Source organism: Muntiacus reevesi, chromosome 5 (genome assembly GCF_963930625.1).
Source record: "Muntiacus reevesi chromosome 5, mMunRee1.1, whole genome shotgun sequence".
Lineage (NCBI taxonomy): Eukaryota > Metazoa > Chordata > Mammalia > Artiodactyla > Cervidae > Muntiacus > Muntiacus reevesi.
The window spans coordinates 73,533,875-73,548,064 of record NC_089253.1 but is presented as its reverse complement, the minus strand read 5'-3'; the positions used below and the strand labels follow the sequence as shown (position 1 = coordinate 73,548,064).

The 14,190-nt window shown below is 45.8% G+C and overlaps 1 protein-coding gene across 1 annotated transcript in view; it reads left to right on the top strand.

The window, feature by feature from the left end:
* The window catches only part of SUSD4 (sushi domain containing 4), a 139,259-nt gene that overhangs the window by 105,218 nt on the left and 19,851 nt on the right, over positions 1-14,190 (top strand). The window contains exon 5 of the mRNA XM_065936738.1: positions 736-924. Coding sequence (XP_065792810.1) covers positions 736-924 — 189 coding nt within the window. The remainder of the gene's footprint in view (positions 1-735; positions 925-14,190) is intronic.

Here is a 14,190-nt window from a genome sequence, read left to right as displayed (position 1 = left end):
AGCTGTTGCCCTGGAATCCAGTTTGCGTCCCAACATCGGTGGCTCAGATGGTAAAGAATTTGCCTGCAATGCAGGAGGCCCAGGTTTGATGCCCAGGTCAGGAAGAGCCCCTGGAAAAGGGAATGGCAACCCACTCCAGTGTTCTGGCCTGGAGAATTCCATGGACAGAGGAGCTTGGCGGGCTTAGTCCAGGGTGCCACAGAAAGTCAGACATGACTGGGAGACTGCCACCCACACATTCTCAAGCCACCACCCTCTAAAGCGGTTGGAATGTGGGTTTTTTCTGTGGCACGTTAGTTGTTCTCAGCCCTGATGGCACTGGAAGGTTACTTGGGGAGCTTTAAAAAAAGATAGCTGTGCCCAGGCTGTGCATCAGCCTCAGACACAGAGCCAGCTATTGGTGTTTTTAAAAATTTCCTCAGGTGATTCTAATGAGCTGCCAGGGCTGGGACCCCCAGCCAGGGGGTCCTGAGCCTCAGCCACACCTCCCTTTACTTCTTCCCTACTTGTCTGACCCTCTGGGAGCCACTTGCAACTATAAAAGCAAGTGCCTGCTTTAGAAAGAGAGTAAATACAGAGATAAGGAGGTCTGAGCATAGAAGACCAAGGTGCGCAGTCCTCAGAGGCCGTGCCGCGTGTGCGGCGGGGGAATCCCAAGACGTATAGCGCTTTGTCTTTCAGATGTACAAAGGTAACCTCATGAAGATACTTCCCCTTGTCTTTCCCACGTCACAGGCTGTCTGAGACCACTTGCCTCTTCTAACGGCTATGTGAACATCTCCGAGTTCCAGACCGCCTTCCCAGTGGGAACTGTCATCTCCTATCACTGCTTCCCTGGATTCAAACTCGAGGGCTCAGAGTATCTTGAATGCTTGCACAACCTTATCTGGTCGTCCAGCCCACCCCGGTGCCTTGCTCTGGAAGGTAACACATCTTATCCTTGTGGAAGTTGAATTTTGGCTTATTTGAGTGGAGGTTTCCATAGGAGGTGAAGAGCTGAGAAATTACGATCAGCAATAACTTTTGTTCCCTGAGTACACATTGCTTGCCTCTGTCCCGAGCAGAGGCAGCAAGCCTGGTCATCTGCCATGAAGCAGTACTTAAAACAGCCAGACATAAAACTGGCTTCCCCTGTCCTTAGGCTTAAAGGGGATGAAAGATAAAGTTTCAAGCGTCAAAGGTTAAACTGCAAAATATTGCAAAGTTAAATGAAATGTCTTCAAAAATTAATTTTCTCTGCACCAAACGAAAACAGATTGTATTATGGCATCGTTAATCTCACCCCTCATTTTATTGTTGTGTCAATGTTTCTTCCTATTTCCATGCGTTTTATGGCATGGCTGTAAATGTTTTGCTGCAAGCACACACACTCGGAAGCCTGAAACCAAGAGATCTTTCCTTCTTGTTTTGGTTAAATATATGTGTTTATTTTTGAGTGTAGTTCACTTAAAGACCAGTAATCAGTAGTATGATGTAGTGGCAGTGGGTGGGGGGGGTGGGCGGTAGTCAAAGCATCCATTGCCAGAATCAAGTCAGTGTCTGTGATTGCAGAGTTTTAAAAACTTCCTAGGCAAGTTGAGCCTGCTGGCTCAGCTTTCACTCTAATTCAGGTCTTGAAATTACGACTGAAGGAAACACGTACCGATTTACTTCTTGGCATCTGAATACAGTGGGCAGGAGGGGAAAGAAAAAATAGAGAAATATGGGGAGAGGAAAAAATGAAAGGAAATCTCTAATCAGGAACCCCTCCAAAACCCATCTGTAGTTTTTCTTGGGAAACAAATCAAAACAGAATAGAACGTAGAAACCAGCAAGTTCTTACAAGCACCATCTCTATGCATGCACCTCAGTGTAGGATGAGGTTAAGATGGGAGGTGTGTTGGGGGTGGAGGGCAGTGATCAGCGGTATCTCCTAAGGAAGACCATGAATTAGAGTGGGTTGGCTGGAGCCATGGAGCCTCCTTGGGAAAGGGAGAAGAGATGAAAGGGAGGGGAGCCTGGTGCTTGGAGAAACGAGGTTGCCAGCCTGGGCCATCAGTGGTGCTGTTCTCCTGGGCTGGTAAGTGGAGCCCCTACTCACCCCTACATCCCACCCATCCTAAATCTCCTAGGGGATCACAGTCCACTGATAGAGATGTCAGATAAAGTACCAAAAGCCAGTTAAATCTGAATTTCAGATGAACAACAAATAATTGTTTAATATGAACATGTCCTAAATATTGTGTGGCCCTTACTTATGGACAACAGTTGCTCTTTGTAATTTTTGTTTATCTGAACTTCAGCGATAACTCAGTGTCCTGTATTTTCATTTGTGAAATCTGGCAACCCTAGCCTAGAGGAAGAAGGTCATCCCCTCTGTTACCACTGGGAACCGTCACTGGCAGGTGAGGTGAGCACCAGCTGCCGATGAACGCGGGCTTTTCTGGTTCCTGGAGGTTTCTCCCTGCTCTGATAACCAGAACTAGAGGACTAGTTATTAAAGATATCATGTTACCATTATATCTATTTAAAATGCCTGTCTTCAAATCTTTTCAAATTTGGTTTAAATGTCTTTCAAAACATCATATTCTAAGCTTCATTTGGGGACTTTGAAAGCCGTTTTTCTGGAGCTTAGGGAATATGATGTGACTAGGCATAAAACACAATCTCTTTAAGGGGCAAAGAGTTAAGGTTATAAACAGGAGGCTGTGACTGATTTCTGATTGGAAATGAGTCTCGTGGCTTAAACCCTGTTTCCTTTTCCTCTGCCAGCCTGTGCTGTGATGGAGGGGGACCCTGAAAGTCCAGGTGACAGCTGCCTGTGACAAGAAAGCCACCTAATACCTTTATTCCCTCCATAAAAGAGAAGTCTTTACATCATTATTTTCAATAAATACATGTTTCTTTCAATTATCTGATGCAATTAGTTTGTGAGACCTTTAAATGGTATCTTGGCTAAAGGCACCAAAGGCATGATTCTGAGAGACGCAGAGTGGCCTAAAGGACTTTTTGTCTCAAGACTTGATAGAAACTGGGTTAAGTTAAGCAGTGTGTTAAAATAAGAGGTAAGGATTCGTGAAAAATGAATCCAGATACACCTGGATATTAGAGTTTCTTTAACTTTTACTTGAATTGTGCATCATCTTATTCAAGAGCTATTTATGCAAATTGTCAAAGAGTGTTCAACATAGATGCACTATCCCAAGGGAATCTACCCACCTCATTAATACATCACCCCCTTCTTTTTTTTTTTTTTTTTTGTCTTCTGGAGCACACAATTTGATTTTTCTTGATGGCAGAATGAAAATGATTGCACTGTGCTGTGAGATCATGACGCTCTTGGGGACTTTGAAATATTAGGCTGTCTGACCCCTGAAGTGACCAGATCTGCACAGCTGGGCTGGGCAAAGCCTTTCTCTGTGAACTTTTTATCCCCTTCCCTATCCTGTCTCCCTACTAATCCATCAATCCATCACGTGGCAGTGTACCTGCCACTGCAGCTTCCTCCATCCCTGGAGCTCTTTTCCTAACCTGCCACCAGCCTGAAGATGGGATCACCAGGATGGTCATAGGGTGCCTTGGGCTATTGATTACAGTGTGAATTACCATCCGACTGGCTGAGTTCACATCCTGAGTCTCCTACTTAATTAGTTTGACTCAGGGCAAGTCACTTAGCTTCTATCAGTCTCTGTGTCCTTGTTTATAAAGTGGGGGAGATGATTGTGGGACTATGAAGACTATGAGAATCCAGTGTGATAACAAATGTAACACTTTTAATGAAGGGCTTGATACATGGTAGGTGGTCAATCAAGTGTCTATCATTATTATTGCTCTTAGTATTGTGTACAGGGTCACAGTAAAGGAGACTCTGGGCCTGGCTGTGAATGAAGTACCCAGGTCTTGATGCATATACATTGTAACATTGTTTTGGTTGTTCAGATTCAGTTTTGGTTACTTGCATACTCTTTTTTCCCTCCACCTTCAAAGCCAGCAGCATAGCATCTTCCAGCCTCCCTCCTCTCTGACCTCTGCTTCCGTTATTCTTTTCTTGAAGTTGCTGGCATACTTTTAACTGTGTTTGTATTAACATGAATCCCAGATAATAGGAGGAAATATTAAGCAGTAATAAGAATTGCTGTGAATCTTGAGAGCTTACTATGTGTCAGAATACACAGTATCTCATTTAGTTCTCCTATTGCCTTTGTAAGACAAGTACTTTTTCTTAAAGTATTTATTTATTCAGCTGCTCCAGGGTCTTGTTTGTGGCACACGGGATCTTTGATTTTTGTCGCCCTGTGAAGGATATAGTTCCCTGACTGGTGACTGAAACCCAGGCCCCCTGCATTGGGAATTTAGAGTCCTCGCCACTGGGCCACCGGTAAAGTCCTGACAAATACTATTTTAATCCCATTTTACTGATGAGCAAACCCAGGTTTCTAAGGATTCAGTAACTCACCCAAAGTCACACGGCTTCTAAGTGGGGGAATGGGGACTCGAATGTGGATCTTTGCCATTCCAAAGCTCATGCTCTTTATCACCAAGGTACATTATCTATTGCATTATCCAGTTTGTTCTGATTTCTTTACAATTCTTACAGCTCTTTTTTTAAACTGTCAAAAAATTCAGAAGAGTGATCACGTAGCAAGGGGTTTGTCCTTCTAGTCCAGTTGGTCTCCCTGTAGAACTCCTAGCTTCAGGGGGCCGTTAATCCAAAGGAGACCCTGCTGCCTGCCAGGGTGGGGGGCGAAGAGCCCTCCCCTCTGCCCCCCAAATGCCCATTGGTCACCCCCTTACACTTCAGCCCCCGGGCTGCTCAGGGATTGTGTCTCCTTTCACAGACCTGGAGACTGACACCTTGAAGGGTGTCAGTGGCCTGACTTTTCCACACCTCCAGTTCTGGGCTGGGCTTTTTCTACCTCATGGTGCCTCCCCACTTAATGGCATGGAGCAGGCTTTGCTGGTTCCAGTGTCATGTGACAGCTGTCACGCTCAATGTCAGCAGTCCCATCATTGAGGTCTGGCTTCATGAAGGACTTTATAATTTGAAAGGAAAAGCTCTAGCAGCTTCACCAAGGGTGGCAAGAATTCCAAGGCCCAGTAGGAAGCTGTGGGTGATGTGTTTCAAGGTCTGGGCTGTTGTACCCAGCTTTTGTCTGTTTTCCCACAGCCAGGTTCTGGGATGGGGGGTGGGGCGGGGGGAACACCTGAAATCATAATATTTTGGACCAGAATGTTGGCTGCATCATTTTAAAATACATGAATATATAAACTTGAGCCTGGAAGGAGCCCCTTGGGTTTCTGTGTTCTGGTCTGTCTCACTGTAGATCTGTGTGCTTTTCCTTATCTCTGTATATCTTAATGGTTTCCATTCTTAGGCCATCTTCACCTCTGAGGGTCTCATCTTTCTCTCTTTCACACATACGTACATGCACACATACACACACTGAATCCAGGCAATCTTTAAAAAAAAAAAAAACTATGACAGTAAGTGTGAGCAATTTCTCATTTGTAAGTGCTAAGAACTCGGTTTACATTGTCAGCAGTGTTTATTGAACACCTGGCAGGAACAGAGCAACACCAAATTGGGCTCTGGGGAATTATAAAGAAAGGAAGGAACGGCATTCCTTACTTTGAAGAGCTTATAGATTAGTGGGGAGACTAAGATGACAAATCCCATCCCCTGGAGATGAGCGTCATCACAGAGGGCACCAACTATGCCTGCAGCTTTACCAAGGGGCAGGTGCATGCTTCTGCTTCGGAAAGGGTGGAAGGGAGGTTCTGATAGGTGGTATTGCAATTGTAAAATGAAAATTTCTATCTAGGGTTTATGATTTTTGGGGTTCTTTTCCCTGGAGATCAAATAGAATCATGTGTTTCCCCACCCCCACCCCGGGCTTTGAGAAAAGAGAAAGGGTCTAAATATTTCACTTATCTGAAGGACCATGCATTTTGAAGCTCTGTAGAGCTCATTAGCCAAGGCAACATGCCTTAATATGTGTGCGGAGTATGCTGGTCTAGTGGTTTGATAGTGGAGAATAGGAGGATATTGAGTTCATTCCCTGTGACTTAGGTGGGGGCTTCCCCAATGCTGACCTTTCAAAGCGAACCTGACCTTATTAGAAGCTGAATATGCAAACCATTTTGTTTTTAAGTCTAACCAGTTCCCAAACTCAGAATGCCCAAACCAGTTCCCTGGGCCTGCCCCTTACCATCCATTTCTCTGCTCAAGCGGTCAGAGATGGAAGCTTAATCAGTTTCAGATTTAGTTACAAGGAAGGCAATGACATTATTTCCAAAGAACCTTCTAGTGCTCAGGGTTCCTTTTAGGTCATCGTCCTTACATAAGAAAAGAAGGAGAAATAAGAAACAGAAAAGCCTTGTTTGGCCAAAGATGAAATAACTTGAAAGGTTCCAGTTTGGGATCAAAACTCAAAGCCAGGTTGGATGGAGAGGGATCCCAGCTCCAGAGCGGCCCTTGGCCTTTGCAGGGTGCTTTCCTCCAGAGTCAAACCCTCTTTCTGGGACAAGAGGCAGCAGCCAGCGTCTCCCCATCTAGGAGCCCTGCCTTCACCCAGAAGCGCCTTGGGACTTTAAACGAATCCTGTGTAGGAACAAGAAAGACGGCGGAGGAGCCCAGGCCTCCTCAGATAAGACCTGCCCTGTATCTTATCCTTGGCGGATAACATTCCAAGGAATTATCACAGTCTGCCTTGCGCCCAGGTGGTCCCCATTCTACAAAAGGAAAATTCAGGGCACAGAAAGGAGCCAGGCCTGGTCTGAAGAAGGCTGCGGGAAATTACTGTCCGTGGTGAGATCACCTGTCACTGTCATCCTGTAAACCTTAGTCAGACACGCTACCACAGAGCAGTGTTTCCCGGGCCTGGAAAAGAGGAAAATCGCAGCTTCTCCCTGGTCTCCAATACTTTGGCCACCTGATGCGAAGAGCCGACTCATTGGAAAAGACCCTGATGCTGGGAAAGATTGAAGGCAGGAGGAGAAGGGGACAACAGAGGATGAGATGGTTGGATGGCATCACCAACTCAATGGACATGAGTTTGAGCAAACTCTGGGAGATAGTGAAGGACAGGGAAGCCTGACCTGCTGTAGTCCATTGGGGTTGCAAGAGTTGGACACAACTTAGGGACTGAACAACCTCCGTCATGTGACATTAGCTGGGGAGAAACCCTGTCTGAAGCCACGTGGAGGTCGCCTTGTGAACTGCAAACCGTCTTCTGCCATCTGGGCACATACATGAGTGCATCATCTCCTCTCTGGTTCTGTTTCCCAGCCGTGAAAACTCCCGTATCTGGCAATGTTTGTATTACAGCCACCTTGCCTGTGACCCTCACGGGGATTTTTTATTAGAGGGAGATGCAAAATAGCAAGCAGCCTTGGTAATTTATTGTTCACAAGCAATAGTAAATTATCCTAATACCTTTTCCATGTACTGTTCATACATTACAGCGGAGTGATTACCGGGAAATAGCCGCCTGCATGTCCTCCCAGAGCTTCTCGGGGCTCACTGTGCTTAATTCTCCTCCGTCTCTTTTCTTTACACAAACAGTAATTGCCACTCTAGCATCTTCCTCTTCTCGGGCACACGTCTCCTTGTACTCAAGAGTAGATTGTGCTGTGGCATCAAGAAGCTTCATTATTCTTTCCTTTTTTTTCCCCCCTTCTATATTGAATCCAGAAACACTGATCTTTCTGTCCTAAGGAAACCAAGAGACCTTGTTCCTGTTTTTCAAGTGGAACCAACTTCTCAGGCTTCCCAGCTATTACATTATAGGCTATTTTTCTCTTGAATTGTAAGACTCCTGATCTGGTACATAGCCCTGGACTGCCCCCACCACCCTCTCTCTCCAGGCCCGTAGCCCCTCGGCAGACTCTGTCAGGCACTTTCCCTTCCTTTTAATCTCCTTGGAACATGTAACCATCAACCCTCCCGCTCTCCGGGGCTCCTGGGATTTTTTTTTCCACCTCATTCAATTGCAGAGATTTTACAATGATGTCAAAGAAGAGAAGTGATTCCTCTTCTCACCAAAGAGGAACAAACGGGGCAAGAGTTCTGGATTGATGTCTCCCACCAAATCAAGGAAAGAAGAGATCATCAGTCGGGGACTTGACTACCCCTCCCCCACCACACTCTCACGTTCAGAGTTGGGGTCCCAGCAGAGGGGCTCTGGTCTGTCTTCTCCAAGGCCCCCACCCCTCAGCTCTCACCCAAGCAGAAAGCCTGTCCTGGTGCAGGTGCAGGCCGCAGGGAAGGCAGTGGATCTGATGCCAGGCACCATCACTCCCATCTTTATGGAAATGTGTCCTGGGTGCAAGGCACAGGGATGGGGTTGAATCATGGGAAGCCCACTTATGCTGTGGCTCCATCGAAGCCCTCTGTCGAACTGTGTCATTAAGGATGCTGCCAGTTTTCTGTAGGGGAAGCCACTCATATAAAACAAGAATCCTACGCACAGGCTTCTCCTGGGCTCACAGTTGTGAACTAGTCTGAATTCCCCACCTTCCATGGCTGGGATATCTGAGATCTTTCACCTCTCTTTTGCAGGCTAGGATGCATTCTAGGGGGCAAGGGTGTGGGGACAAGTCTCTTTCAGTCACTGGGTTCATGGCTCTCACTAAAATGTATGTCTGCTTTGCCTTATAGTCTCCTCATATTTTTGGAAAGCTCACAGGCATGCAAGCAGAGTTCTTTATTTTGTGATGTTTAAATGTCAGGTCAGTGAAAGGACCGCACAGCTAAGCAACGACAAAGCTGCAGCGAGTGGTTTGAGCTGCTCGCTTGTAGCAGGAGGGTGACTTCATCACACTCAGAAAATAGATGGGCTGATACAAATGGGAAAATCTTGGTGTTTGTCCTTAAACTCGAGAATATCTTCTCTGTCCCTGCTCCAGACAGGATTTATTTCCTTCTTTCCTCTCTGGAAACTTAGATGACTTGTATTTCATGGTAATAAAACCTCTTGCAATCAGGTGCAACACCGAAGGTAATAAATCCCTTCAGTCACTCCCTGCCTTTTGCAGACTGAAGAGTCACTGGGAAGTATTTGGCAGGGTGATTTGGGGATCATTCCTCCCCAGTGTCTGCCCCCAGCCCCCCTTTTCTTCACAAGTGATTACCGAAATTTCCCTCTTCTCCGTAAAGTGTTTAAACACTTGGGATGATTGGCAGGTAAAATAGTCATCCCGTTACATCTCTGTCTTAGTGTCTTATGTCATTCTTTTTTTGTGTGGCGGGGGGTGGAGGGTATAGAACCTGTAACATAATACCTGTGTTGGCAATCATTTTATCCTTCTGTACTGGAGGTTTTGTACAGGAGGGTTTTTGGTTGTTTGGGAGTTTGTTTCTGCAAAAAGATGGTGGTGGTTGCTTTGTTGCTAAGCCGTGTCCAATTCTTTGCAGCCCTCTGGACTGAAGACCACCAGGCTCCTCTGTGCATGGGATTTCCCAAGCAAGAATACTGGAAGGGGTTGCCATTTCCTTCTCCAGTGGCTCTTGCAAACCCAGGGATCAAACCCACATCTCATGCATTGGCAGGTGAATTCTTTGCCACTGAGCTACCAGGGGAAAAGATGGTGCCTGACTCTAAATTGTGCCCCGTTTTCCCTAAAGTTAAAGCCCTTAGTGGAGATCTGACCATCGGATCTCTCCTCTTCCTCCCTGGGGTTCCTGCAGAAAAGTCTAGGATTTTCTCATATTCTGGCCAGTTTCTTCTTCGATAGATGAGAACCGAATGCATTTTCTAACACCATTTGCTCCACTCATGGGAAGGGATGTAATAGGTCCAGGCATTAAGGAGGTGGAAACAGCTGAGGGTGGAAACAGCTGGAATTTTAGAACGAAGCCAATTATACTGGATTTCAGATTTTAAAACTAGTCCTTAGCTCAGGAGATCACAGGCAAACAACTGTGCCGACATCAATCTGTATTTTCCTGCCATAAATATCTTATTACAAGGGAAATATTTCTGACATGAAAAGAAAAGTAAATTTATCGGATGCTGGGAAGTCAAGAATTCTATAGACAACCATGACTAAACTCACATATAATAGGACCCCTTGTGTGTGTGCTGAGTCACTTCAGTTGTGTCTGACTCTGTGCGACCCTACAGACTGCAGCCCGCCAGGCTCCTCTGTCCATGGGATTCTCCAGGCAAGAATATTGGAGTGGTTGCCATGCCCTTCTCCAGGGGATCTTCCTGACCCAGGGATCGAACCCACATTTCCTATGTCTCTAGCACTGGCAGGCATGCTCTTTACCGCTAACACCACCTGGGAAGCCCAGTAAGACCTTTACCCTCCCATGTTACGTGACCTTTTCAAACATCCTGTGGTCCTTGGAGTTAACTGTGAGTGACTCTCTACTGTTCCCAAAGCAAAGTCTCCCCATCCTGGTTCCTGCCAGCACTGCCCAAAGAGAGGAGTGACTGGTATCTCCCCAAGGAGCCTTTAAGGTCCCAGGCCCAGGATCCTGTCTTCCTGCAAGACTCTTACTCCACTCTGTCCACGAAGACACAGCTCAGGAAATAACCCCCTGGCAGGCACACAACTGTTTTTTTTCACTTCACTTTGAGAAAATCTTGGTGTCTAATTACTTCTGTGAGACATTCTGACATTAGCCAGAAAACCCTGCTGTTGTACCTGGGGTGTCCCTGTGTACCTGGCCCAAGGGCTTGGCCACTCTCTCCCAGGCCAAGGATAGATTCATGCTGCTCTAGCTTCGACTGCATAGCAAAGGCAGGGGACTTAAGTGTCTTCCTCGTGGTTCTGAGGGCTCAAAGTCCAAAATCCCAAGTGTTGACGGGACCATGGTCCTTTGGAGACTCGGGGTAGAATTCTTCCTTCTAGAGGTGGCCTTGGCATCCCTTGGCTTATCGCTCCACCATTCCAGTCTCTACCTCTGTCATCACATGCTGTTCTCCTTATGAGGTTGTCTTCACATATCTTATTTCTGTGTGTCTCTTCTCCTATTATAACGATGCCTATCATATTGTATTAAGGTCCCACCTACTGTAACATGACCTCATCTTAACTTGATTACATCTGATATACACCCAATTTCCAAATGAAGTTATATTTACAGGTACCTGGGATTAGGACTTCAACAAAACTTTTGGGGGCAACACAACTCAACCCACACCTTGCCTTGACTTGAGAAGAAACAGATGTGCCTTGCGTCTTCCTTCTGCCTCTTACTGCTGTTGTTCATTCGCTAAGTCCTGTCTGACTCTTTGGAACCCCATGGCTTCCCTGTCCTTCACTATCTCCGAGTTGGCTCAAACTCTTGGCCATTGAGTCGGTGGTGCCATCCATCCCCTGCTGTCCCCTTCTCCTCCTGCCTTCCATCTTTGCCAGCATCAGGGTCTTTTCCAGTGAATTGGCTCTTGGCATCAGGTGGCCCAAGTATTGGAGCTTCAGCTTCAGCATCAGTCCTTCCAATGAATATTCAGGGTTGATTTCCTTTAGGATTGAGTGGTTTGATCTCCTTGCAGTCCAAGGGACTCTCAAGAGTCTTCTCCAACACCACAATTCAAAAGTATCAATTCTTTGATGCTCAGCCTTCTTTATGGTCCAACTCTTACATCTGTACATGACTACTGGGAAAATAATAGCTATGTCAGGTTTAAAGGGCCATCTGTAACGCTTCCCAAACCCCAGTTCACCTGCATTCTTGAACTCTCCCTAAGCCCTGTCCTGAGCTCATTCTCATCAGGGCCTGTCTATAGCATCCTGCCGATGCCCATGTGTGAAACAGGAGTGCTCTGTGTCCATCAGGATTCCCCCCATCACCTTTCTTCTATCTCTAGAGGCTCCAAGGGTTTCCCAGACTCTAACTCCACTTCACACAGCCCACATCTTAGCAGATCAAGAAACCACTGCTCTTACATCTGATCTTTGGGTGGCCGACACTCCCTTGCCCCATGGCAAGACTCCGTGAGAGAGCACAGCTTCAGGGTAAGCCTTGTTGCAGGTCGAATCCTAGGTGTTCTATTTATTTGTCTGACCTTGGACAAGGAACTTCCCTTCCTCGAATCCCAATTCCTTTCTCTGTGTAAATGAGTCCATAGCAGCATCTGTTCTGCAGATTGGTTGTCAGGATGAAGTGGAGCAGTGCGTGTTTGCTGCTGTCACCATAGGAGCTTGTGGAAAGTTGTCATTGTCTTTTCTGCTTGTATTTTCTCTCATTGGCTCATAGTGTAACTACTGTATATACATAATATTGTTACCAGTAATAGTAGCTGTCTGTTTATCAGGCATCTGTTTTTGTGTCAGGCACTGTGCTTGCTGATTTACAGGTACTGTTTCTAATTTTTATAAAAGCTCTACAGTGTGGGTGTTACCATTCCCATTTTACAGATGATGGAAACTAAAACTACTTCAGAAAGAGGTTAAATGAAATGCCTAAGGTCACATAGCTCCTCAGTGTTTGACCCAGGAATTCCAACCCAAGAAAGTGTGCTTTGCACTATGTAAGGCTGCCTTCATTCATCCACTGATGTATTATGCCTTCCTGGCCTTTTTCACATTCTCCTTTTCTGTTCTTCTAGCTGAATTTCCCCCCTTTTTTCAGTTTTCATTGTCCTCAACTTCTAAGCCAACAGTTTTCAAATATATCAGATATCAGAAGAGCATGGTACTTTTCACAGACTAGCTTTTTTGTTTTAACAGAACACTAAGAAATACTGTGTAAGCCTTAGAAGCACTTGTGCTGGCAGGAAACATAGCTGCTTATTTTCTATGTACAGTGTAGGACCATACACAAAAGTGTACGTGGGTACACACGTGCATTCACTCATACTCAGCTAGGAGCCAAGCAGAAGGAAGGGCTTTCCATCATCATGAACTTACTACTCAATTCTGTATTTCTTCATCTGCTGGGATTTGATTACAGAAAAGAACAAGAAGGCGCGAGAAATTTAATAAAACATTTATGGGAGAAAAGCTTGAAATGCAGAAAATCAATATATTAAGGTATCAGCATGGTTCCTTTGTCCAATTTGTGGGGATGGAACTTAAAAATACACTGGCAACATTGTATATTCAGCATGATCTCTCAGGGGGGAAGGGTTTACTAATTGCAATGAGAGGCAGGAGGGATCCACCCTAAGTGCTCGCTTGCCTGTGGGCTCTCTGCGTTAACTTATGTGTCCATGTGCACGCTCAGTTGTGTCCAACTCTTTGCGACCCCATGGACCGTAGTGCGCCAGGCTCCTCTGTCCATGGGATTCTCCAGGCGCGAATGAACCCACTGGAGTGGGTTACCATTTCCTACTCTAGGGGATCTTCCCAACCCAGGGATCAAACCCGAGTCTCTTGTGTCTCTTGCATTGGCAGGCAGATTCTTTACCATTTGGCCATCTGTGGGGAAGTCCCACACACCTTTTTCATCTTGGGCCCTGGATTTCTCTCCCTTTCAAGTTAAGGACTTCCTTGGTCCAGTGATTAAGACTCCCAACTTCCAATGCAGGGAGTGTGGGTTTCATCCCTGATTAGGAAAATAAGATCCCACATGCCATACAGAGCCACCAAGAAATAAAAATAAATAAATAGAATTAAATTTTTCTTAAAAGAGTCAAGCCTGCCTCTGGTGGTAGAAATCTGGATAATTTTTGAAAAAATTAAGATGCCCTGATAACCATCAGACGTTCCAAGAGTAGGAATCCTATTTGCAAAGACATTCCCAGACAACCAAACACTGACACCACAGATGTCTTGTGATTTATTTTCGTGTTGTGGTGAGTGAGGCTAAATTCAACTTAGCCTCTGGTCTTCAAGTCACTACAAAGAAGGAAGTGTACCTCATCGGTACCCAAAAATGCATGTCGGCTTTAGAGGCCAGCACCAGCCTCCCTCCACTGCCCAAAGCTGTCAGAGCAAATCATGGTTTTATACCTGCTCCCTCAGATATGCACTCCTGAATGGTTTTAGTATGTCTCCAAAAACAGGCACACTTCGGGTTCTTATGTGAAACTGTGTTTTTTGTTTTTGGCATTGAAGTTTCCTGGTCCTCATCAGATGCATAGTGTCTTTCTTCAGGGACACCCTAATGTGGTGACTCAGAGATGAAAAGCAGACCAGAACCCCTCCTTTGGGGCTGCTGAATAATAGTGATCTTAAATTTCATCTGTCAGCAAGTCTCTGAGAAAGTCAACACCATGTTCCATCTGATCTGGAAATAAGCAAAGGTCCAGCCTCCTC